This window comes from Lynx canadensis, chromosome B4, assembly GCF_007474595.2.
Source record: "Lynx canadensis isolate LIC74 chromosome B4, mLynCan4.pri.v2, whole genome shotgun sequence".
Classification (NCBI taxonomy): Eukaryota; Metazoa; Chordata; class Mammalia; order Carnivora; family Felidae; genus Lynx; species Lynx canadensis.
The window spans coordinates 41,805,640-41,830,787 of record NC_044309.1 but is presented as its reverse complement, the minus strand read 5'-3'; the positions used below and the strand labels follow the sequence as shown (position 1 = coordinate 41,830,787).

At 48.6% G+C, this 25,148-nt stretch overlaps 1 protein-coding gene across 1 annotated transcript; it reads left to right on the top strand.

The window, feature by feature from the left end:
• Positions 1–8,063: 8,063 nt before the first annotated feature.
• Positions 8,064–21,739, top strand: C1RL (complement C1r subcomponent like). Its single transcript, XM_030321818.2, has 6 exons — positions 8,064–8,199; positions 8,643–8,871; positions 14,901–15,090; positions 16,784–16,897; positions 17,035–17,109; positions 20,285–21,739. Exons 1-6 carry the CDS (start codon positions 8,117–8,119, stop codon positions 21,079–21,081), a joined length of 1,488 nt encoding a protein of 495 aa, XP_030177678.1. The 5' UTR covers positions 8,064–8,116; the 3' UTR covers positions 21,082–21,739.
• Positions 21,740–25,148: the final 3,409 nt, after the last annotated feature.

Genomic DNA, 25,148 nt, shown 5'->3' with positions numbered 1-25,148 from the left:
TCTGTGATGTTCTTCCAAAGAGTATTGATTTTTTTTTCAAGTAGGCAGTTAATTTGGCTTAACTCAAACTGCAGGCTTTCTTGACAGAGGAGTAGTTCAAATTTAAGTTGAATTCTTTCTGTCTTAGCTAGGCTGCCTGGAGTCTGACCCATGCATTCATTGTTTAGGGATACGAAGGTAGAAATCTCTGAGTCACTCAAGTAGCTGACAACCTGGTTATGAGCCAGACACCACAAAATGAGAGAACAACACATTGTCAAACCAGAAGCTCAGGGAGGTGGTTCAAAGGCTCAGGGCTATAGCCCCACAGCCAGTCCCAACACCTGTGCCCCTAGAGAGAGTAAGGGAAGCAAAAGTGTCTCATGATGACAAAATTAAGAAAATAGTGCTAGCTTTCCCTCAGACATGTTCCCCTCCCCAAGGCTCCTGAGCCCAAGTCGTCAACTCCTGGCATTCTTTCTGTGTCCCTACTCCCAGATGTGAACAAGGGAGCATCCCACATGGCACCAGCCCTGAAGAGCCCCTGTACCTGTGTTAATGCCATAATTGCTTGGTAGCCACTTCTGCTCCTCCTGCCAGGCTACAACCTGCAGAGCAACATCACTTCTATCTCTCTCTTCCAGCCAGAGAGGGGGCCCCAGTGCAGGAGAGATGGTCCTGAAAGCAGGATGGGGGCATAGCTACCCAATCCCAGCTCCACGTGGGCCTGCATCAACCAGCTGCACAGAGAACCATCAGGCCCCTTCTCCAGTCCCACGTCCCTGGAGGCTTTGTCCCCTGACCCCAATGCTCACTGCAGCCACACCACCTATATGGGACCAAGGCAAGCCTTTATAGTCAAAGTGTCAGATTTTTCAAAACAGGGACCACGTCTGGGCTCAAGACCGCTCAAGGCATCAGCTGCAGTGTGGCCACTGCCTCTTCACACTCTTAGCTCCCTGCCTCTTTCCCACCCAGCCTCCACCCAGCACTTGAACCCCTGTCCGTTAGTGGAAATTATCCTGGTTCCCTCAGAACTTGCCTAGTGTTAAAACTGAAAGGCCCCCATCCCAGGAAAGCCCTCAGTCCCAGGCAGGTCTGAACAGTTGGTCATCTGATGTGCCCCGGAGTTTTCTTCTAAGGCTCTTCTCTTCCTCTCCTCCAGATCATCCCAAGAAAGTCTTCTCTGATGGGCTAACCTAGGGACTCTGGTATGTGCCCCTCTTAGAATGGAGTACAAGCTTAGGGGCACAGTACAATCCTACCCATCACAGACTATCAAAGAGAATAGGGAATGATGCTCTGAAGGGAAACGAGGGTGGACTCCCAGCTCTGGCTGCAGCCTTATCTGATTTCTTCCCACCAGATGGGTCATAGACTAAGACTGCTGTTCATTCCTATGGATGTGTCTCTGGCTTCTCAGATGTTCCATGTGATCCTGAGGGTTATTATATAAGAGGGCAGGTGTCAGTGCTCCCAGGAATGGGGAGAAATCCTGGCCAGAGGGGCCTACTCCTCAAAATATGGATATGGGAGATTGTTCCCAGGTGTGGTAGGTGTTGGGTATGGAAGACAGGTAGACTGATCCCAGGACTGTGTCTGGGAAATTGTGTATGACTTGGCCATCTCCCTTCTGTCATCCCTTTCAGAACCATGAACCATAGTTCTCCTGAAACTTTCCAACTTGGGAAAGCCAAAGATCCAGAACATACCCTGTTTGGGTCTATAACTTACTACATTTGTGAGGATTCACATTACTGCTTGCAAAATGGAAGAAACAATGGAGTCTTCTATGAAATGGTGTGTGTGTGTGTGTGTGTGTGTGTGTGTGTGTACAATGTAGGACCAAATGGAATGTAAGAGTTTCCATACATTCCACATACTTACACCTGGCACATAGCAGACATTCAAGAAACATTGGTTGAATAAATGAACATGTTTACATGTGCATGTCTCAGGGTCTGAATGGTAAGTTCTTTTTTTTTTTTAATGTTTATTTTAAGCAGAAGCAGGGGAGGGACAGAAAGGGAGAGAGAGAGAGAGAGAATCCCAAGCAGTCTCCATGCTGTCAGCTCAGAACCCAACGAGGGGTTTGAACTCACAAATCATGAGATCATGACCTGAGCCAAAACCGAGTCGGATGCTTAACCGACTGAGCCACCCAGGCACCCCTGAATGGTAAGTTCTTTTCAGGCCTGATATTCTCCCATCCATATGAAGAATTCCTTCTACAACAATCCCCAAATTCCAAATGAATTATTTCACTGAGTAATCTGTGGGCAAAAGGCTTCAGCCTCAAACCCCCACTCTCCGATGACTGTTTTGGACAGGGCAGCCTATACTGCCCCCGACAGGCAGAATGAAGCACAACACTACTTCACCACATTGGACCTCACTCCAAACACATTGAAAATCTCTTCCATGATCTTTTTTTTTTTTTCTGTCTTGAGGACTCCCCCCACCCCCCCGCCCTTCCTTCCAGCCACCTTGGCAGGGTGGAAATAGAAGAGTCCTTTGGGGGATATTCCCAGCCTCTTTCTCATGATGAGTTCTTAGGGGCTAGTAGACAGACCTCAGAACTTTGGGACAAACCCATCCACAAACACCTTTCAGGCCTGAGTACATTAAGATGACATTTTTTTAAGTATTTAAAAAAAAAAAAAGGAAGGCTCTGGTTTTGGTGGAGAAGGAGAGAGCAGAGATATGTTACTGAGCACATTTCCCACATGTTATTCCAGGAGAGTATCGTGTTGCTCATGAAAGCATGCTGACCGATGCAGTGGGCGTGGAGCTGCCAGAAAGTGCTTCAGGTACCCAGAGCTCAGCCTGGGGTAGTGACCACAGTGACAAGTGACCACAATGACAATGACAAGGGCTGGAGAGAGGAAGGAAGGTCTCATGCAGCATACTGAAGTAGCTGCAAAGCACTTTGCACAAGGATGACGATATAGCTTATCGTCCAAACCAGGACTCCTTTGAAAGAGAAGGAGGGTGCTATTAATAATTACACCAGGACATGGGGCGCCTGGGTGGCGCAGTCGGTTAAGCGTCCGACTTCAGCCAGGTCACGATCTCGCGGTCCGGGAGTTCGAACCCCGCGTCAGGCTCTGGGCTGATGGCTCAGAGCCTGGAGCCTGTTTCCGATTCTGTGTCTCCCTCTCTCTCTGCCCCTCTCCCGTTCATGCTCTGTCTCTCTCTGTCCCAAAAATAAATAAACGTTGAAAAAAATTAAAAAAAAATAATAATTACACCAGGACAGCCAGCGTAAACTGGGACTGTTCCAACCAAACGGGGACATATGCTCTCCCAATGGGTGACCCTAAAGAGTGTTCTGGAATATTGGATAAAGTTGGTCCACCAAAGCTACAAAGAGAGAGAGAGAGAGTTAATACCCTGGTGGGTAAAGCACTAACAATCTTATTAGGCTTATCAGACTCACTCAGGGAGCTGATGACCATCGTGGGGAGGTAGGAACACTCTTGCCTTTAAGAATTTCTTAGAGGCAATAAAATGAATCAGGGCGGGTGAAAACAAGTGCTAAAGTGGCCAGTATTGTTAGGGCTGATAGGTGGTTAGATGGGTGTATGAGGAAGGACTGGTATAGTGAAGCATGACCAAAAGAACGTCAGAGACAAAGAACACAGTACCCAGCCCGTAAGTCTTATGATCCAGCGGCTGGTTGGGTACCCCTTCCTTCCAGGGCAGATCCCTGGGGGCTCATGCCATGGTCCCCTTCTTCCCAGAGGAGGTCTCTTGGGGCTCGTGCCATAGTCCCTCTTATTCATGGGCAGTTGCTGCAGGTCCCAGCTTTCTACCTGCAGAGGGCAGTAGAAGGCTTCCTCTTCTGCGGCTCCATTTGCCTCCTCACGCTGCAATTGGCACCAAGTGACCCAATCTGGACGTCCAAGGCCCATCATGCTTCCTGCCCATGGGCGAAGAAGGCCACAGTCAGCTGCCTTACGTACTCTGACATCCAGTGAGCAGGCAGGACCTCAGACAGCGGCTGTATCTCAAAATTTCCTCTTCAAGGCCAGGTGGAAGGAAGAGTTCAGGCCAGGATCTGAGGAGGAGTCCACGGAGGTGAATTCTACTCACTTCCACCAGAGTCTTCCTTTCTCCACTGTGAGGGGGCCTCCACATGGCCATTGCTCTTCTCCCCAGAGCACCCGGTATGGAAAGAAAGGGCACAGAGAGAGACAACCACAGTCTGGGGAGTGATTAACAGAGAACCAGGAGCGTAAAGAAATAGAAATAGTCTTTGAAATAGAGAAGCTTTTAAAAGTGAACACCTGGCATCATCCCCACAGAACTTTCCTTCAGCTTCTCCTTCAAGTCAAGTCTGGGTGTTGGTGGATAAGAGGTCTTCTCAATCTCAGAGATATCAAGCCTCAATTTGGGCAAAAACTATCTCCAATATTTTAGCCATTCCTGAGCCAGGTAGTAAGTTGTGTCTACTCTAGAGATTTTTTTTAACAGTCATTCTGGGAATTACTATATTTCCAGTGATCTTCTGTTCCTCCTGCTTCTCCAGGCCACAGCCCTCACTTGGGCCAAACCTTCTCACTTGACCTGGAGTAAGATGGACCTGTCTTCCAATTGTAGATGAAAACCAGAAAGTATTTCATATTCCATTTGTCAACTTTCTCTTTTGTACATTTTAAGCTTCTCAGGCCTGCCTTTTTTACCCACTAAATACCCTAAAATGAAATTCTGGTGCCTGGTTTTAAAAAGCAAGCCCCACAAATACTAACAAAATAAATCTCGGCAAGATGAGGAGACTATATTCCCTCTTATCCTAGAGTTGCAGAAAATCAGACACGATTCTGCCTCATAGAGTTGATTCTGATAAGGTGGTAAATCAAGAACATTCAGTCCCACTGGTGTGAAAACATGCAATCTTGTTCTATGTTATATTTATATCATCTTTGGAAGTGTAATTTGTGCAAAAGAATCTTTTAAGACATTCAGCCATCAGCGATGATTGCTATATGACCAATACAATGTAATCTATAAATCTTAAAAGTCTGCAACTCTGGTTGGCCGTTGATAACTTATTACTCTGAAAACAATATTTAAATTAACCTCTTCGGTTTTCAAAGGCATAAATACTTGTGAGATTGATGTTTGTTTGTTTGTTTGTTTGTTAGACCTTTGGGACTCTCTTGTCCTTTCAAGCATAAAGGTAAAATCCCATTTCTCTGTTTCAATTTCTTTTTCAAAGAGTTTTAGAGTCTGTGATAATTTGACAAGCACCTGGGTGGCTCAGCTGGTTGAGCATCTGACTCATGATTTCGGCTCAGGTCATGACGTCGCAGTTTTTGCGTTCAAGCTCCAAGTTGGGCTCTGTACTGATGGTGTGACACCTGCTTGGGATTCTCTCTCTCTACCTCTCTCTCTCTCTCTGACCCTCTCCTCTCATGTTCTCTCTGTCTCTCTCAAAATAAATAAACTTTAAAAAAACTTTTTTTAAAGATCTGTGATGGGGGCGCCTGGGTGGCTCAGTCGGTTAAGCGGCCGACTTCAGCTCAGGTCACGATCTCGCGGTCTGTGAGTTCGAGCCCCGCGTTGGGCTCTGGGCTGATGGCTCAGAGCCTGGAGCCTGCTTCCGATTCTGTGTCTCCCTCTCTCTGTGCCCCTCCCCCGTTCATGCTCTGTCTCTCTCAGTCTCAAAAATAAATAAACGTTAAAAAAAAAATAAAGATCTGTGATGATGTTTTTTTTAAGTTTATTTATTTATTTTGAAAGAGAACACAAGCAAGGGAAGGGCAAAGAGAGAGGGGAGATAGAGAATCCCAAGCAGGCTCTGCACTGTTAGCATGGAGCCCGACACGGGGCTCAATCCCACAAACTGTGAGATCATGACCTGAGCTGAAATCAAGAGCAGGATGCTTAACCAACTGAGCCACCCAGGTGCCCCAAGGGTCCGTGATCACTTGAAATAACAAGAAGAATCCTTGCCCAGTAAAGATAGGAATCAGCCTTGTGGGAAGAGCTGGAAAAAGAAACAGGGGGAAGTAGCTTAACCCCAAGTTCAATTAACTTGAGGGGATTTGGAATTTGTGGCCCACAGCACCCCTTCCCTGGGGGTGATATAAGGAAGACAAATGCTCTCTGACCATGATATTTGGGGGCACCATCTCCACTGCACCCCTATTACTTGGGAGCAATACAGCTTCCCAAGTTCAATAGGAAGTTAGTTGCCTTCTCAAGTCAGAGGCTCCCCAGAAAGATGGGGTGATGTGAGGCTCAGAGGAGAGGAAGCTGTCAGAGCTAAAGCTTGGATGGGGGAGGAGGATCAAAGGCCTGGAGGAAGGGAGGAAAGCAGTGGGGGTGAGGGACAAATGAAGGAAGAAGTAACGAGAAGGAGAACACATGACCAGGGACCTGAGTGGTGTGCATGGGCCCAGAGTAGACGTTCCTTCTGAAATGGGGGTGAGAGGGATTGCCTCCCAAGCTCCCCCTTGGACTGAAGGTGGCAGAGGGATGCTCCAGGAGAGAGGGTAGCCAAGAGGGATGGCGCTCGAGAAGGAGCCTGGTCATGTGGGATGACCCAGGGAGAGCCTGGAAGGAGCTGCTTGTTGCTATCACAGGATTACAAAATATCACAGAGGTATACCATTTTTAGTATGTTTTGTATCTTTAGATTTTTCTCACTCTCTTATTAGATGGCTGTGTTACAGCCCTGTGTGTTTTGTTGCCTGTGTGGGGTAAGGGAAGTATCCTGCAAAAGAAGGGGAAGCAGGAAAAGTCAGGTCCCCAAGACTGGTAGCAGAAAAGCACTTGGCAAGGTGATAGTGGGGCTGGAAGAAGGGGAATTTGAGGGTTAATGTGGAAGGGGAAGAGAAGAAGCCGGCTAAGGGACCTTCTACCCACGGAGTCAAGTTTCAAACGCACGGGTAGGCAGCGTGTTAGCCATCAGGGACGGTGAGCCAAGTAGCCACAGTCCCTGCCTTAATGGAGCTAGTAGCTGGCCCAGTGCACGGCTTGAGAGTGTCCCTAAGGGTTTCTGGAGAGCGTCTGGAAAGCAGAGTGGACCAAGAGCACTGGAGTGAGTGAGGAACCATTCTCGGCATATGGCAGCCTTTGCGGCTAGCAGAATGGAGGGGGAAAGGGTAAGTCCAACTATTTGACAAAACCATCATGTTAGTTATAACTCTGAGCCCCAGAGGTGTGCGGGCGTGCCTAGATGGGGCACACACACACAGAGGTGTGCCCTCCACGGGGCTGGAGTCCACGCCCAGCACGGGACCCTGTGCCGGTGCTGCAGATTCACCCCACATCTGCCTGCCACCCCCCAACCCCTCCACTTTGGGATCACAGCGGGGCTGCTCTGAGCTGGTTTTGAGGGCGGCAGGGCTCTCCACTGGGCGGCCCTCTCTGGTCAGAGGGAGTTGTGTCCTCCACATACTGGCCGTCCACATACCTGCCTCCTTTGAGGACAGGAACATTGGCCTCCACAAGGGCTTCCCGCCCCCCACCAAGCCATGGGTGAGTGTCCCTCCTGGAGGCGCAGGGAGGGCGGGCTCTGCCCCCAGCCATGGCCTCTGGCGTCTGTCGAAAGAAACGTGAGTCTGGGCCTGACCCCAGACCTGCCCCAGCATGACCCCACTGGACAAGCAGCTCCCGGGGGTTGTGGGCAGAATTCAAAAGACAACCTCAGCAAGTGCCCCCACCCATCCTGGATGAGGAGAGAGGAGGAAGGAGTAGCTCCAGTTCATGGGTCACAAACTTTCATTTCTACAAGACGCAGTCTGGTAACATAAATGAGTGGAAAAATCAGGGAGGGAGACATATGGCCATTAAAGGTGACAGCCTTAACTCACAGGGAGCCACCCTACCGTGTGATACATGCATGAGGCAAAAATTAGTTTTAAGTAGTACACAAGAGTCAAGAGTCAGTGCCTTCCCCAGCCCCCGATGTCTTCTGAGGGCAAATGTGGTTTTGGAGAGGTCTTTCCTCTAAATCTTGGTGGGCAAACTATTCCTGTATCAGACAGCAGGTGGCGCGCAACTCAGAGAATTGAAAAAAAGAACTGCGGCGAATTACTTAACTCATTTCCAGTAACTTCTCCCTCCTCCCCCACAAGGCCTTCCCCAGCCCCACCTCCTGTTCCCCGGCGTGGGCCAAGCCTCCCAGATGTCCAGTTCCAGATGCCTGGTCTCAGAGTGGGGAAATTACCTCTGGAGAAGCCCCCACTCCACAAGCTGCCGAGGCAAGATGTGAGTGTGCCCTTGAAGAGGCCTGGAAGAAAGGGAAGTGGCCCTGGAGCGGGGGAGGGGGAGGCAGACCCAAGGACACACACACACACACAGACAATTAATGCCCAGGGAGCTGGAATTTGCCTGTAGCCTCTAGCAGCCTTCCCCAGCCTTCCTGTCCGAGCCAGGAAACTAACATATTGAAATGTCCCTCCCTCCTACCACCATTGCTCCCTCAGATCCCGGGGGGGGGTGTTGAAATTTGCTGAAGCAGGGAGCAGCCCCCTACTTTGATTGAGACTCGCCAGGGAGATGAGCAATGGTGGAAAACTCACAGTCCAAGCTCAGGCTGGCTAGGAGGCTCAGGGTGAGGAGGGACGATGAGGGAGTGGCCAGCAGGTGCCGGGGCCCCAAGGACTGAGGCCACAGCTCTGTGGCCACATGTTGCTCTCACCCACACACAGGTGGTGGCTACTCCTCTGGGGAGTCCTCCAGGCTTGCCCCACACAGGGCTCCGTGCTCTTGGCCCAGCAGCTACCCCAGCAGCTGACATCCCCCGGGTATCCAGAGCCATATGTCAAAGGCCAAGAGAGCAGCAGTGACATCGAGGCTCCAGAGGGCTTTGCCGTGAGACTTGTCTTCCAGGACTTTGACCTGGAGCCGTCCCAGGACTGCGGGCAGGACTCTGTCACAGTGAGCTGTGGTGGGGGTCCTGGAGGGACTCTGGGGAGGAAGGCTCCTGGCCTGGAGCCCAGAGGCAGGGGGGTGTGGCTGTGCCCTGAATGGCAAAAGATGGCTGACGAGTCCAAGTCAGGGGCTCAGGCAGCTTACCTGGGAGGCCAGGATCTGCCCCAGGGCACAGCCTTCAACCAGCGGCCCTGTCCCTGCCCGCGTTACCGTGTGGGCCCCACAGAGCAAAAGAGCAAAAAAGACTTCCCTGCCTTTGGAAGTTGTACAGAGGGACACACAAGTACCGCCAAACCCTGGAGTAAAAGAGTGGGGACTCACATAGCAGTCGTTAAAGATCCATCGAGTATTGGTGGAGTGCAGGCTCTGTCAGATCAGGAGGCTGGGCGTAAATAATCACAAAAGACCGGGTGACGGTTCAAGTTGCAGAATAAGAACACTCTAGAAACGGCCCCTTATCTTGTCTCTTGGGTTAAATTTTATTCCTATCGAAATAATACCGTGCACATAGTTCTTTTTAAAAATGAGTATAGTCCAAGGCTTATCAGGAAAACAGCGTCTCCAGCCTTCTTCCCAGCCCCACTGCCCCTCCCGGGGAAGCACCTACAGTTCATGTAGCTGCTCCGTCTGGCATTTACGCCCATATGTATAAATAGCATGCTTATTATGTTACTTTTTTGCATCTGATCACTTAATATCTAACTATAGAAGATGAGGACTCTATTTACCTCTCTTAGACCTTCCACATGTCCCCACCCCCGTCATCCCTCTGTTAGACCTTCCACATGTCCCCACCCCCGTCATCCCTGTCAACCACCATTAGCATTTCTAGCTAACTCTGTACTCATTATTTGCATTCTCTTGACTTTAAAACATTCACTTCAGGGGTGCCTGGGTGGTTCAGTCGGTTAAGCATCCGACTTCAGCTCAGGTCATGATCTCATAGTTCATGAGTTTGAGCCCCACGTAGGGCTCTGTGCTGACATCTCAGAGCCTGGAGCCTGCTTCAGATTCTGTGTCTCCCTCTCTCTCTCTGCCCCTCCCCTGCTCCCGCTCTAACTCTCTCTCTCTCTCTCAAAAATAAAGAAAACATTAAAACAATTAAAATATTCACTTCTGAGCATATGGTGTACCATAATTCTATGTCCTTGTTTCTCCAACTTTTGGGTCTCCCAGGAGTCGGTAACCACATGGAATTTTAGGGGTTTTCTGTTTGTTTTCGATTTGATTTTTAGTTTGTTTAGTTCTGTCTGTAACTAATCTCCCCAGACTCTTAGCCAGGACAGTAAATATCCTCTCTATATTTTTTTTAATTTTTTTTTTCAACGTTTATTTATTTTTGGGACAGAGAGAGACAGAGCATGAACGGGAGAGGGGCAGAGAGAGAGGGAGACACAGAATCGGAAGCAGGCTCCAGGCTCTGAGCCATCAGCCCAGAGCCCGACGCGGGGCTCGAACTCACGGACCGCGAGATCGTGACCTGGCTGAAGTCGGACGCTTAACCGACTGCGCCACCCAGGCGCCCCAATATCCTCTCTATATAATCGACACAATCAACCACACATCTCAATCTCTAGTCCTCCTTTGTACTGGTGACATCCCCCTGAAGATGTCTTGGTGATTTATCTCCTCAGTCTGAGTCCCCTGCTGTCTAGAGCCTCAGGCATTCTGGGAGTTCACTACCCTTCCTTCTGGGCATTTCCTTTATGTGTCCTGTGTTGGAACTGAATCTCGTATCATTCTCTTCTTGGTATAGTACCCCATTTGGGGGGAGAACATTCTGCTCCAGAAAGAGCAAGAGAAAATAACTTGTAAAGGAGCGTACATACCCTGAATGTCCCAGCTCTGCCCTCACCATTGATGGACAATTGTTGATATGAGTCTTTTTCTACTCATTGTACAGGGTTTTTTTTAACCTAGAGACTTTTTATTATTTTTATTTGTGTTTGTTCACTTTATTTAGTTAGTTAGTTAGTTTCAGGGGTGGCGGGAAAGGGCAGAGGGACAGAGAGAACCTTAAGCAGGCTTCATGCCCAGCATGGAACCCAACACGGAGCCCAATGCAGGACTCGATCTCACAACCGTGAGTTCATGACCTGAGCCAAAATCAAGAGTCAGTCACTTAACCGACTGAGCCACCCAGACACCCCTAATGTAGGACTTTTTTTTCCTTTTTAAATGTTTATTTATTTTTGAGAGAGAGACAGAGACAGAGTGTGAACGGGGGAAGGGCAGAGAAAAGGGAGACACAGAATCCAAAGCAGGCTCCAGGCTCTGAGCTGTCAGCGCAGAGCCTAATGCGGAGCTCGAACTCACAAACCATGAGATCATGACCTGAGCTGAAGTCGGATACTTGTCTGAGCTACCCAGGCGCCCTCTAACGTAGAGACTTTTTAAATCTAATCCTTCAATTCTGGGAATGTTCTTGTATTTTTTTTTTTTTTTTTTTTTTACTGAAGTATAGTTGTCATACAATGTTATCTTAGTTTCAATTGTACAAAATATTGAATACGCAATTCTGTACATTGCTCGGTGCTTACCCCAATAAGTGTAGTCACCATCTGTCACCATACAATGTTATTATAATATTATTGATTATTGATTACATTCCTTATGCTGTACTTTTCTTCTCCCTCACTTAATCATTTTTTAAAGTTTTACTTAAATTCCAGTCAACATGCATTGTAATATTAGTTTCAGGTGTACAATATAGTGATTCAACACTCAACATACAACACCCTGTGCTCATCACAACAAGTGCCCTCCTTAACCCCCATCACCTATCTCCCCACCCACCAGTCGTGTATTATTTGTTAAATAAGTTCCAGATGTCTGCTTTCTGTATTTTCTCTTTCTGGAACTCCTGTGATTGAGTTGTAGATTCTCTCGTTTTGTTAATCCATTCTGTTCTGTTTTCCATCTCTTTTTCTTTTTGTTCCACTTTCTGGGAGATTTCTTCGTTTTAAATAACATTTTAATTAATTTTTTTCTGCTAACATATTTTTTCACGTCTGAAAGGTCATTCTTCAAAACGTGCCTTTTTATAGAATACTGTTCTTGTCTCACTGAGGCCATATCTACTCCTTTCCCTCTACGGGGATTATTTTTAAAGGTTTCTTCTGTTCCTTGTATTATCTCTGCTTCACCCAAGTTCCCTTTTATTGTTCATTTGTTTTGGTCTCTGTTTTTTGTGTTAGAAACCATCCTATAATGTCTGATAATCCTTGGCTCTCCATTCATATTTAAGGGTGAAATACTTGGCTGGCACTGGATCCTCTGTGTGGGTAGCTAAAATTTGTGCAGTGACAGGTTCGGAAATAGAGTTATCAACACGGTGACCTATTTGTGCTATTGGGCGCCTCCCAGATATTCGCTCGCAGAAGTATTTTCCTTGGGGACAGCCGACCTCAGATCAGAATCCTCTGGCCTCCTGCTCAGGGTTGCTGACATTCTGGCAAACAAGCAGAGAAGGGAATCTCCTTGTTTGACACGTGGACTTCCACCTAATCCCTCTGCTCTCAGTCGTGGTTTTCACCTCCTCCGTCAAGTGTGCTGGCGGACCCCAAGTCCAGGCTGTCTGGCTCACGCTCAGGTCGTCTGCCAGGATGAGCCAGAGGAGTTGCCCGGATGCACAGGGTGGGCAAAGGGATCCAGAGTTCTGAGGTCTCCCCGCGTAGGCTTTCCATCAGCCCTTCCTTCGTCCTCATCCTCAGGGGCTCCTGGTTACCCCAGTTCCTGGAACCTCCCTGGGTTGTGTGATGAGAATCTGCCCGCTCTGTGTTGGCTTCTATCCTTGCAGACTCATTGCCGTGGTCCATCTCCATTCTTCCATCTTCCAAAGTGTGGACAGCTCTCATCCGCTGTCATGTCTTCCTCTCTCTTTTTTGTCCTTGCTCGCGTAATACCATTTTATCCCTTTGCTGTCACGTTGGTGGGATTTGAGGTGGGAGAGGAGACAAATGCGTGTGTGTAGTGCTTCAGATTTAACTGGCAGTCGGGACTATACTTCCTTCAATTCAGCCTTTGTCCGTTGAGCACCTACCGTGAGCCCCGCTCTTCTCAGTCACGGACAGTTGTGATCTTGGCCTGACTCTTCCCTTGTCAATGAGGGACTTTAAGCTCAGGAATAGGACTCTTCCCTCCTCTCTGCATCCGGAGCAAAGCACACAGGCACCTCAAATGCAGAATTCAACACCCTGTAGTTCAGTTCCGTTTTTACTTGTCGGTGTACTCAGCGAGCCTGTGGGCTCCTCGGTAGCAGAACCGTGTGTTTGTATCTATACCCCCCCAACACCTAGCACGGTGTTATATTGCCTAGCACATAGAACATAGCCAATAACTCTTTATTAAAGGAATAAATGAGGGGCTCCTGGGTGGTTCAGTTGGTTGAGCGTCCAACTCTTGATTTCAGCTCAGGTCATGATCTCACGGTTCATGAGATCGAGTCCCGCATCGGGCTCCATGCTGTCAGCGTGGAGCCTGCTTGGGATTCTCTCTCTCTTCCTCTCTCTGTCCCTCCCCAGCTCATGTTCTCTCTCAAAGTAAATAAATAAACTTAAATAAAGGACTAAACGAAAGAATGAGTGGAACCCAAGCCTCTGTAGAACACACAACAAAATGAATTTTGAATGAGCAGGTGGCTCCGCGTGCAGATGCTGGACAGCTATCATAGGGCGTGATGTTGTCCTGGCTAGAAGAGGCCTTACAGGCCATTTTATAGGAGGTCTCGCTTTATAGGAGGAAACTGAGAGCTGGGGTAGTTAAGAAACCACCCCCCCACCCCGCCATGTCACACGGGGAGTCGGGGCAAAGTCTGGAATTTAACACAAGTCTGATGACTCACAGCCGGGTGTTCATTCTACGTTGCTAGTTAGACTCTTAAGTGACTTTAGTTAGCTGACAGCTTGTAAGGTAGGGGAAGAAGAAAACTGGAGCGTTTAACAACCAAGTATATCAGTAAAGGACCGTTTTCTAGGGTAAAATGCTTCTTCCCCAAGAGGTAGGTCTCTGAAATAGGGAGATTGGTTTTGTTGATGTTCTAAGAAAGCAAAAGCATTGGGACAAAATTTTTCTTTGTGCCAACTTCCACCCAGCTGCTGTGACCATGAAGAGACGGGCTGGATGGGGTCTTAAGGGAATTCGAGATTCAGAGAGAATGAGGAAGCAGAGAGCTAGCAAGAACCCAGAGTATGTGTGTCAACATGAAGGTTCAGAAATCAAATGAGCTGACCAGTGAGCGGTGCACCCAGAACAGAGATTAGGCATGAAGCATGGGCCGGGGGGACTCCTTCCAAGGTGCCCTTCCTTGGATTGGGGAACCCACAGGAAGGGATTTGAGCCGGGGGGAGGCAGCCAGAAGGGACAGAAACAGAGACAGCCTGCTCAACGAACATATTAAGCAACAATAGCCAACGTACACACACCATGTCCATAGATTTCACACCGTGTCAGTGGCCACAGTTAAGTTTATGGAGTATAGGCGGAGGAACATTCCAAAAGAAGAAGAACAGGAAAGCGAGGAACCCAAGGGGCTCAGTCTTTGCAAAGGGTCTTTGCCTCACAGATGTTGGTCCTAGGAAGTTACTCGAACTGGAAGGTGATGGGAGTGGAGGAGGCTGGATGGGAAGGACTTACGTCTGTATATTTGTTGATTCAAGGCTCTGGCGCTCTATGTACCATTTGGAGCGTCAGAGAGTCAGTGGTGAGCAAAATAGATGTAATTCCTGCCTTCTTAGAATCGAGAATCCAGTGGACTGTTTGGAGAAACCCTGGGGTTCCCAAGGAGCTTCTTGAAAGGAGGTGACTATGGTGGGCTTTGAGGTAATTATGGTAGGCGAAAGAAATGCGCGAGGTATCTGGTCATGGATGAAAGAAACCTGGGCGTCAGTAATGCAACAGAAAGCTACTTGAGGAAACCTCCCCGAGGGACAGCTTCTGGGCCCCAGAGGTGGGCAGACCTTCTAGAATCTACACCCAGGACGTGACCCTGTGGTGCAGATTCACCCCACACCTGCCTGCCCACCCTCCCCTTCCAGATCACAGCCAATGGGATGGATCCGAACCGGTTCTGTGGGCAGCAGGGCTCCCCGCTGGGCAGCCCCCCTGGTCAGAGGGAGTTTGTGTCCCCAGGGAATCGATTGCGGCTGACTTTCCGAGCACCCGCCTCCTCTCAGGACAGGACTACTGGCCTCCACAGGGGCTTCCTGGCCCTCTACCAAGCTGTGGGTGAGTGTCTGTCCCGGGGGTGCAGCCTCTGTCCACAGCCATGGCCCCTAGTATCCTGAAGTGACATGTGGAAGTTTGAGTGACTACTGAGGCAGGGACCAGTGATCCCTCCCGGCCCCACCTGTGCCCCAATTCAAAGAGCAGCCGCTGCTCGGTTCCAGCACTCCTTTCCATGCAGACTTCTAGGCCAAATGCATACAGATCATCTCATCCTTCAAACGAAGCCAAAAATTCCAGATTTTTAAAAAATGTTTATTTATTATGGAGAGACAGAGAGAGACAGAGCACGAGCAGGGGAGGGAGAGGAGGAGACACAGAATCGGAAGCAGGCTCCAGGCTCCGAGCCGTCAGCCCAGAGCCTGACCCGGGGCTCCAACTCACAAATTGTGAGGTCGTGACCTGAGCCAAAGTCGGATGCTTAACCGACTGAGTCACCCAGCCACCCCCAAAATTCCAGATTTTTAAGTGAAATTCTAGATTTTCAAATGGTAACTCGGATTTTTTTGGAAAGATACTGCTAGCACATGGTAATTTTTTTAAATAACATAATATGGTGAATAAAAATAATGTAATACAGTAATAATATAAGAAGTAAGTCTTCTTCTGATCTCTGGCCCTTAGTCCCTGGCTACCCTGTCCAGAAACAACCCTGTTGTCCACTTCCTGGTATCTTTCCAAAGACATCTATGCCATTCAATTATACATATTCTTACAGGGAAAGAAAGGATTGCCTGATGATGAAACGTCTTTTTTTTTAAAATTTTTTTAACGTTTATTTATTTTTGAGACAGAGAGAGACAGAGCATGAACGGGGGAAGGGCGGAAAGAGAGGGAGACACAGAATCGGAAGCAGGCTCCAGGCTCCAAGCCATCAGCCCAGAGCCCGACGCGGGGCTCAAACTCACGGACCGCGAGATCGTGACCTGAGCTGAAGTCGGCCGCTTAACCGACTGAGCCACCCAGGCGCCCCTGATGAAACGTCTTAAATGTAGTATTTTTCACACAATAATATGTCTTAAAGACCATCCCATGTACATGTGGCTAGCATTGCCTAATTCTTTTGAATGACCACACAATATTCCTTTGATAGATGCATGCAATGGATTTAACCAGCCCTCCACCGATACTTTGCTGCCACAAACATTGCTGCTAAGGGTATCCTTCCTTGTTTATACACCTTGAGCACGTGTATGAAGGTGAATTCTTAGAAGTGTACATGTTAGGTGAAAAAAAAAACGCTTGCAATTTAAATCTTGGTATTGCTAAATTTCCCTCCAAAGAAGTCTTGCTCATATATACTGACTAGCCATGTCTGAAACTACCTGTTTCCCTATGCCCTATTTATCATGGTTATTTTCAAAATTTATCATTTTTTATGTTCATTTCTTTTTGAGAGAGACACATAGACCACGATCAGGGGAGCGGGAGGGGCAGACAGGGGGAGACACAGCATCCGAAGCAGGCTCCAGGCTCTGAGCTGTCAGCACAGAGTCCGACGCGGGGCTCGAACTCACGAACCACAAGATCATGACCTGAGCCGAAGTCGGACGCTCAACCGACGGAGCCACCCAGGCGCCCCATTTCGGTTGTTCTAAACAAAAGATTGTGCAAGTCAGACTAAAATATGGCCGTGGGCCAGAATCGGTCCCGGGGTTGCCAGCTCTAGGTCCTTATGACCACTGTTTTCCTACAGGGGTGAACCACAGTCGGACCAGGGGGGGCTCTGAGGCCATCAGCATAGCTGAAGACAACTCCTCCAAGATCCAGAACCACTGCCAGGAGCCCTACTATCAGGCAGTGCTGGCAGGTAAGCCCCCACCTGCTGGGGAACTGGCTCCTACTTGCCTCACTCCCACCAAGAGGCCTGAGGCCTTCTGGGCGCCCGCCACCCCCACCTCCCAAGGCTGAGCCTGTTTCTTTGCCTCCTGTCTTTTCACTCCTCAGGGGCACTCCCCTGCACAACCCAGGGCCTCTGGAGGGAGACACAGGATAGGGAGGAGCTTCCTCGCTGTGAACCTGGTGAGTAGTGACCTGCCAGCGCCCCTCCGGTGGCCACTTCGCAAAGAAGTCTCAGCTGCACATGGGGCCTGTGGGAGCAGGACACGGGGGTTTAAGCCTTGGGGTAGAAAGGGAGAGATAAAGGCAGAAGTACAGGGGGGAAGGGGAACCAGGGGGGCCCAGAGAAGGAGAGGCAAGGATCTTGTCTCTTCTTCTTCAGGATCAAGAGATAACTGAGAAAGGAGGGGCAGCTGTGTGGCTCAGTCGGTTGGGCATTTGACTTCGGCTCAGGTCCTGATCTCACGGCTCGCGGGTTCGAGCCCCGTGTCAGGCTCTGTGCTGACAGCGCAGAGCCTGGAGCCTGCTTCGGATTCTGTGTCTCCCTCTCTCTCTGCCCCTCCCCGGCTCACGCTCTGATTCTCTCTCTCTCTCTCAAAAACAAAGAAAACATTAAACAAAATTAACGACAACAACAAAAGAGATAACTGAGAAAGGAAAAGCAGGAAGGAAGTTCATCAAATGGGACAGTGCAGGAGAAGAGGGGTCTGCAGAGTGGAAATAAGGGAAACCCATCTCTTGGGATGGTCTGCTTGAAGCATACATAGACAGGCTCTCTGTCCCCAAAATATCTCCCTACCTAGATGTCACAGTGCCAGAAAGTCCACCATTTTTTTTTAAAGACTCTTTATTAAGATACAACTTATGTAACATAAGATTCACCACCTTCACCGTTTAAAAATGTCCAATGCAATCATTTTTAATACGCTTGCAAGCTCGTGCCACCATTCCCACTAGTTCCAGAACATTTCCATCACCCCAAAAGGAAACCCCGTACCTCCATCTACCCTTCCCCGTCCCGTGGCAACCACTAATCTACTCTCTGTCTCCATGGATTTGCCTGTTCTGAACGTTTTCTATAATGGGAATCCTACAGTATGTGGCCTTTTGCGTCTGGCTTCTTTTACTTAGCGTCACGTTTTCAAGGCTCAGCCATGTGGGAACAGGTATCGGGATTCCATTCCTTTTGGTGGCTGAATGGGAGTCCGTTGTCGTGGGGATGCCCTGCCTTTTGCTCACCCATGCATCACGTGAAAGACATTTGGGCTGTTTCCACATTTTGCCCTTTATGGATCGTGCTGCTATGAGCCTTCGTGGGCACGTTTCTGTGTGAACATATGCTTTCTGTTCCCTTGGGTCTATCCCTGTGAGTGGAATTGCTAGGTCCCATCATACTTGTATGTTTAACTTTTTGAGGACTTGCCAGACCGTGTTCTGCTGTGGCTGCCTCATTTTACACGCCCACCAGCAAATACAAGGGTTCAAGTTCACCGTTTTTGAAACCCACTTTTTTGAGTCCAAAGCATTGCCTTTCTAACCCAGTCGGAACAAACTTCTCAGGTCTCACTCCTCACCCTCAGAAGGCTCTCGGGCCAGCCTGAGCACTGTTTTGGGGGGTGGGTGGGAGGGCCAGTAATAGTGGGAGATGTTAAAAATGAAGGAATGTCGGGACGCCTGGCTGGTTCAGTCGGTTAAGGATCCGATTTTGGTTCAGGTCATGATCTCACAGTTCGTGAGTTGGAGTCCCACATCAGGCTCTATGCTGTGACAGCTCAGAGCCTGGAGCCTGCGTCGGACTCCGTGCGTCCCTCTCTCTTTCCCCTTCCCCCGCTTGCACTCTCTCAAAAACTAAATAAACATAAAAATTTTTTTAAAAATGAAAGAAGAATATGCTAACTAATTTGGATGTAAATTAAAAATATATATAATTAAGTATTATGTTGAAAATAAATAAGGGGCGCCTGGGTGGCGCAGTTGGTTAAGCGTCCGACTTCAGCCAGGTCACGATCTCGCGGTCCGGGAGTTCGAGCCCCGCGTCAGGCTCTGGGCTGATGGCTCAGAGCCTGGAGCCTGTTTCCGATTCTGCGTCTCCCTCTCTCTCTGCCCCTCCCCCGTTCATGCTCTGTCTCTCTCTGTCCCAAAAATAAATAAACGTTGAAAAAAAAAATTAAAAAAAAAAAGAAAATAAATAAATAAAAATTACAAAAAAAACTGAAAAAAATAAAATAAAAAAATGAAGGAAGGGCACAGAAAACAAAGACAACAGACGCTGAGGACAACCTCGGCTTGCTGCATGATTGTGCTCAGGCTGGCCCCACCAAGAGTCTAGCGAAGTGGCTTTAAAATAGCTGAGGGACTTGTTGGGAAAAGCACTGGGTGTTGTATGGAAACCAATTTGACAATAAATTATATTTTTAAAATTTTTTTTAAAAAATAGCTGAGGAATGGGTGAAAGCGGTGAAGGGGATCAAGAGTACAGTTCACCCTGATGAGCACTGAGTAATGTGTAGAGTTGTTGGATCACTATATTGTACACGTGAAATTAATTACACTGGAATTAAAATTTTTAATCCCATTATTTTTTTTATTTTTATTTTTTTAGCATTTATTTATTTTTGAGACAGAGAGAGACAGAGCATGAACGGGGGAGGGTCAGAGAGAGAGAGGGAGACACAGAATCTGAAACAGGCTCCAGGCTCCGAGCCATCAGCCCAGAGCCCGACGCGGGGCTCGAACTCACGGACCGCGAGATCGTGACCTGAGCCAAAGTCAGATGCTTAACCGACTGAGCCACCCAGGCGCCCCTTTAATCCCATTATTAAGGTAAAACAAATAAGTGATATTTTTTTGAGAGAGAGAGACCAGGGGAGAGGGGCAGAGGGAGAGAGAGAATCCTACACAGGTTCCACACTGAGCATGGAGCCCGACACAGGGCTCAATCCCATGACTCTGGGATCATGACCTGAGCCAAAATCAAGACTGGGATGCTCATCACCCCAAGAGTGATTTTTTTTTTTTTTTAAGTATCTGTGGAGACAGGAGAGAGAGCACTTCACAGAAGCAGGTCTTTCAGAAGTGTACCTTTTTTTTTTTAACGTTTATTTATTTTTTGAGAGACAGAGAGAGACAGAGCATGAGCAGGGGAGGGGCAGAGAGAGGGAGTCACGGAATCCGAAGCAGGTTCCAAGCTCTGAGCTGTCAGCACAGAGCCCAACGTGGGGCTCGAACTCACGAGCAGTGAGATCCTGACCTGAGCTGAAGTCTGATGGCTTAACCGACTGAGCCACCCAGGCGCCCCGTTCAACAAATGTATCCTGATGCAGCTGCTGATGTCACCCGTACCCCTCTTCTCTTCCAGTCTGTGGCCGGCCACTCACCCCCATCGCCCAGAACCAGGAGGCCCTCAGTTCCTCCAAAGCCAAGTTGGGCAACTTCCCCTGGCAAGCTTTCACCAGTATCTACGGCCGTGGAGGGGGGGCCCTGCTGGGCGACAGGTGGATCCTCACCGCCGCCCACACCATCTATCCCAAGGACAGCGTCTTTCCCTGGAAGAACCGGAGGGTGGATGTCTTCCTGGGCCACACAAGCCTAGACGAGATGCTGCGGCTGGGAAATCACCCTGTGCGCCGTGTCGTCGTGCACCCCGACTACCGCCAGAACGAGTCCCACGACTTCAACGGGGACATTGCCCTCCTGGAGCTCCAACACAGTGTCCCCCTCGGCCCCAGCCTCCTCCCGGTCTGTCTGCCCGACAGTGAGACCCTCTACCGCAGCGGCGTGTTGGGCTATGTCAGTGGGTTCGGCGTGGAGAGGGGCTGGTTAACCACTGAGCTGAAGTACTCCAGGCTTTCCATCGCCCCGAGGGCGGCCTGCCAGGCCTGGCTCCAAGAGAAGCAGAGGTCTGAGGTGTTTTCGGACAACATGTTCTGCGCTGGGGATGAGATGAGGCACCAGAGCGTCTGCCAGGGGGACAGTGGTGGCGTCTATGTGGTATGGGATGAGCGCGCCCATCACTGGGTGGCCACGGGCATCGTATCCTGGGGCGTCGGGTGCGGCAAGGGCTATGGCTTCTACACCAAAGTGCTCAACTACCTGGACTGGATCAAAGGAGTGATGGGGGGGGAAGGACTGACCCTGGGGGCGCTTGAGCAGTGACCCTCAACTCTGGAGGCCCCCACCCCGAAAGGAGAGGGCTGGGAGCTCAGACTGGGCTCGGGGACGGGGATGGGGGCAGAGAATCTCTATGCAAGCTCCTGCTGCCCTATCCCTCATGCGACAGAACTCCTCCTCCTTCCCAAGGTCCCCTCCTCCTCATCCTCTCCCTTTCTTCCAGTTTGCGAGTTTGTGCTCCGCCCAAGGAATCCCTGTACATCTCAGCCGGTTGCCTTTAAACTTCATCTTCTGGGCGCTTGGGTGGCTCAGTCATTAAGTATTGGATTTCAGCTCAGGTCATCATCTCCTGGGACTTCATGAGCTCCAGTCCCATATGGGGGGTGAGCTCCAGCCTCATCTCTCTCTCTCTCTCTCTCTCTCTCTCTCCCCCCCCCCCTCCTGGGATTCTCTCTCTTTCTGTCTGTCCCTCGCTCACTTGCGCCCTCTCTCTCCCTCTCAAAAAATAAAATAAAGCCTGGGGGGACTCAGTTGGTTAAGCGTCCGACTTCCGCTCAGGTCATGATCTCACAGTCCTGGAGTTCGAGCCCCGCGTCAGGCTCTGTGCTGACAGCTCGGAGCCTGGAGCCTGCTTCAGATTCTGTGTCTCCCTCTCTCTCTGCCCCTCCCCTGCTCTCTCGCTCGCTCTCTCTCTCTCTCTCTCAAAAATATATAAAAACATTAAAAATTTTTTTCAATAAATAAAGTAAATAGTAATAATAAACTTCATCTCCTGCTGACATGGCTTCTTCTGTACTCTCCTGGGAGTCTGTCACCTTCTCATCCCCCTGTTCACGTGGAGTATGAAGGATGTGGTCCTAAATGCTTTCATTTCTGAAACATTCCAAAGCCCCTTTCGTGGACCTTCCCGCGTTCAGAGTTTCGGCTTCACCCCTCACCCTATCTCCTAGCTGCAGTTACCGAAGTGAATAGTTCGTTCTGTTTGACATCTGCCGCACACCAGGTGCTTCCCATGTTATTTCATGGACTCCTCACACCAGGTTTGCCATGGATGTGTTACGGGCCACATTTCACAGATGAGGCAACTGAAGCCCAGAGAGAGAGAGTGGCTTGCCCCAACCCCCCAGCGGATACCAGACAGCGAAGGCCGTCTGCTTTCTGGTACACCATGATACCTCCCGATTGTCCTCAAGACCTCCTGTACCTCCCCTACCCAGTCCCCACATCCTTACGGACGCCCCCTGGGAGTTCCTGCTTCGGTGGGATGCTCAGCCAACTGAGCCACCCAGGCACCCCAAGAGTGATTTTTTTTTTTAATGTCTCTGGAGACAGGAGAGAGAGAGCACTTCACAGAAGCAGGTCTTTAACAAATGCATCGTGATGCACCTGCTCACACTTTCCTGCCGACCGCACCTCCTGTGGACACCAAGCTGAGCCCAGCCCGGGGCTGGATGTTTCTACAGACAGCCTCCAGCACCACGGGACACCCCGGTCCAGGCTCCACCTGAGAAGACCAACTCTTTAACTTGTAGTAAGGACTCGAGGTGATTTACAGCGCAAGACCCAAGTAAAGTACAGTTGTTCACGTGGAAATAGGAAATTAATGCCAGAACACAGAAGAGAGGCAATGTGCTAACATGGAAGGTCAAGTTAGCTATGTGGTTAAAGGTTGAATTGATCTTGAAAAACAGCAGGATGCAAAGTTGTACATACAGGTGGTTACGTCGATTTTTTAAAACCATTTTCAAACCTATAGTATAAAAGACGATTAAAAATAGCCTAAAAGTTAAAAAAAAATACCCAAAAATATTAATCAGAAGTTAATTTTGGCTGTTTTGTTTTCCCCTAGTCTTTTGTGTTTGCTAAACTTTGCTAAACTGTATTTAATGAGCATATATTAGTTTTATTTTATTTATTTTTATTATTGAAAAAATGACGGGTACCTGGGTGGCTCAGTCGGTTGAGCATCCAACTTTGGCTCAGGTCATGATCTCACAGTTCGTGAGGTCAAGCCCCGCGTCAGGTTCTGTGCTGACAGCTCAGAGCCTGGAACCTGCTTCAGGTTCTGTGTCTCCCTCTCTCTCTGCCCCTTCCCTGCTTGCACTCTGTCTCTCTCTCAAAAATAAATAAACACTAAGGCTATTATGAATGGGAATACATTTCTTTTTCAGGAAATAGAAAAAGAAGAATAGAGAGTTAGCAGAAGGAAGAAAATAACAAAGATTAAAGCAGAAATAAATGAAATACAGACCAAAACAACAACAATAAAAAAAAAAAAAGATCAGTGAAACTAACAGCTGGTTTTTTTGAAAAGATAAGCAAAATTGGGGCCCCTGGGGGGCTCAGTCGGTGAAGCGTCTGATTTCGGCTCAGGTCATGATCTCACGGTTCGTGGGTTCGAGCCCTGTGTTGGGCTTGCCAACTGTCAGTGAGGAGCCCGCTTCAGATCCTCTGTCCCCCCACCCCTGTCCCTCCCCTGCTCATGCTCTCTCTCTCTCAAAAATTAAAATAATTTTTAAAAGATTTTTGTAAAAAATGATGTTTCTCCCAGCCAAGCCAAAAATTATATACCTATATCTATATAGAGCCATCTGTCTAGATCTAGATATATCCACAGAAGGAAACTTACCATAACTTTAGGAGAGAAACTTTTTCCCCCCAGAATCAAATCCTGAGAGGAATGAACAATAAAATAGACCATCTTCGATACCGGTTTTTAGGCCAGGGCAGAAGCAATCTTCATTTGGCTGTTTCTTTCTATCCTTGGTGTAAGTTAGTCAAGGGTTCCTTTCAGTGGTCGGGCAGTGGGGAGGCAGGGCTGGGACTGAGCTGATGCGCCCCAGGTTTGTCACTTTCCAGTCATGTCGTCTACATCAGGACAGAACTCAGGATCCCTGGGACGGATGGGAGAGCTTCAGCTAAGACTTAACTTCTTGGAGGTTGAAACTAGACCACTTTCTCACACCATTTACAAAAATAAACTCAAAATGGATAAAGGACCTAAATGTGAGACAGGAAACCATCAAAACCTTAGAGGAGAAAGCAGGAAAAGACCTCTCTGACCTTAGCCGTAGCAATCTCTTACTCGACACATCCCCAAAGGCAAGGGAATTAAAAGCAAAAGTGAATTACTGGGACCTTATGAAGATAAAAAGCTTCTGCACAGCAAAGGAAACAACCAACAAAACTAAAAGGCAACCAACGGAATGGGAAAAGATATTTGCAAATGACATATCGGACAAAGGGCTAGTATCTAAAATCTATAAAGAGCTCACCAAACTCCACACCCGAAAAACAAATAACCCAGTGAAGAAATGGGCAGAAAACATGAATAGACACTTCTCTAAAGAAGACATCCGGATGGCCAACAGGCACATGAAAAGATGTTCAGCGTCGCTCCTTATCAGGGAAATACAAATCAAAACCACACTCAGGTATCACCTCACGCCAGTCAGAGTGGCCAAAATGAACAAATCAGGAGACTATAGATGCTGGAGAGGATGTGGAGAAACGGGAACCCTCTTGCACTGTTGGTGGGAATGCAAATTGGTGCAGCCGTTCTGGAAAACAGTGTGGAGGTTCCTCAGAAAATTAAAAATAGACCTACCCTATGACCCAGCAATAGCACTGCTAGGAATTTACCCAAGGGATGCAGGAGTACTGATGCATAGGGGCACTTGTACCCCAATGTTTATAGCAGCACTCTCAACAATAGCCAAATTATGGAAAGAGCCTAAATGTCCATCAACTGATGAATGGATAAAGAAATTGTGGTTTATATACACAATGGAATACTACGTGGCATAGAAAAAATGAAATATGGCCTTTTGTAGCAACGTGGATGGAACTGGAGAGTGTAATGCTAAGTGAAATAAGCCATACAGAGAAAGACAGATACCATATGGTTTCACTCTTATGTGGATCCTGAGAAACTCAACAGGAACCCATGGGGGAGGGGAAGGAAAAAAAAAAAAAAAGAGGGTAGAGTGGGAGAGAGCCAAAGCATAAGAGACTGTTAAAAACTGAGAACAAACTGAGGGTTGATGGGGGGTGGGAGGGAGGGGAGGGTGGGTGATGGGTATTGAGGAGGGCACCTTTTGGGATGAGCACTG

What these genes read in the sequence shown, in the direction of transcription:
- C1RL (XM_030321818.2), top strand. Translation starts at nt 8,117, where the DNA reads ATGTCCAGTTCCAGATGCCTGGTCTCAGAGTGGGGAAATTACCTCTGG. An exon ending in ACAAGCTGCCGAGGCAAGAT is followed by an intron (nt 8,200 to 8,642) that starts GTGAGTGTGCCC and finishes ACCCACACACAG; the next exon opens with GTGGTGGCTACTCCTCTGGG. An exon ending in GCTTCCTCGCTGTGAACCTG is followed by an intron (nt 17,110 to 20,284) that starts GTGAGTAGTGAC and finishes CTTCTCTTCCAG; the next exon opens with TCTGTGGCCGGCCACTCACC.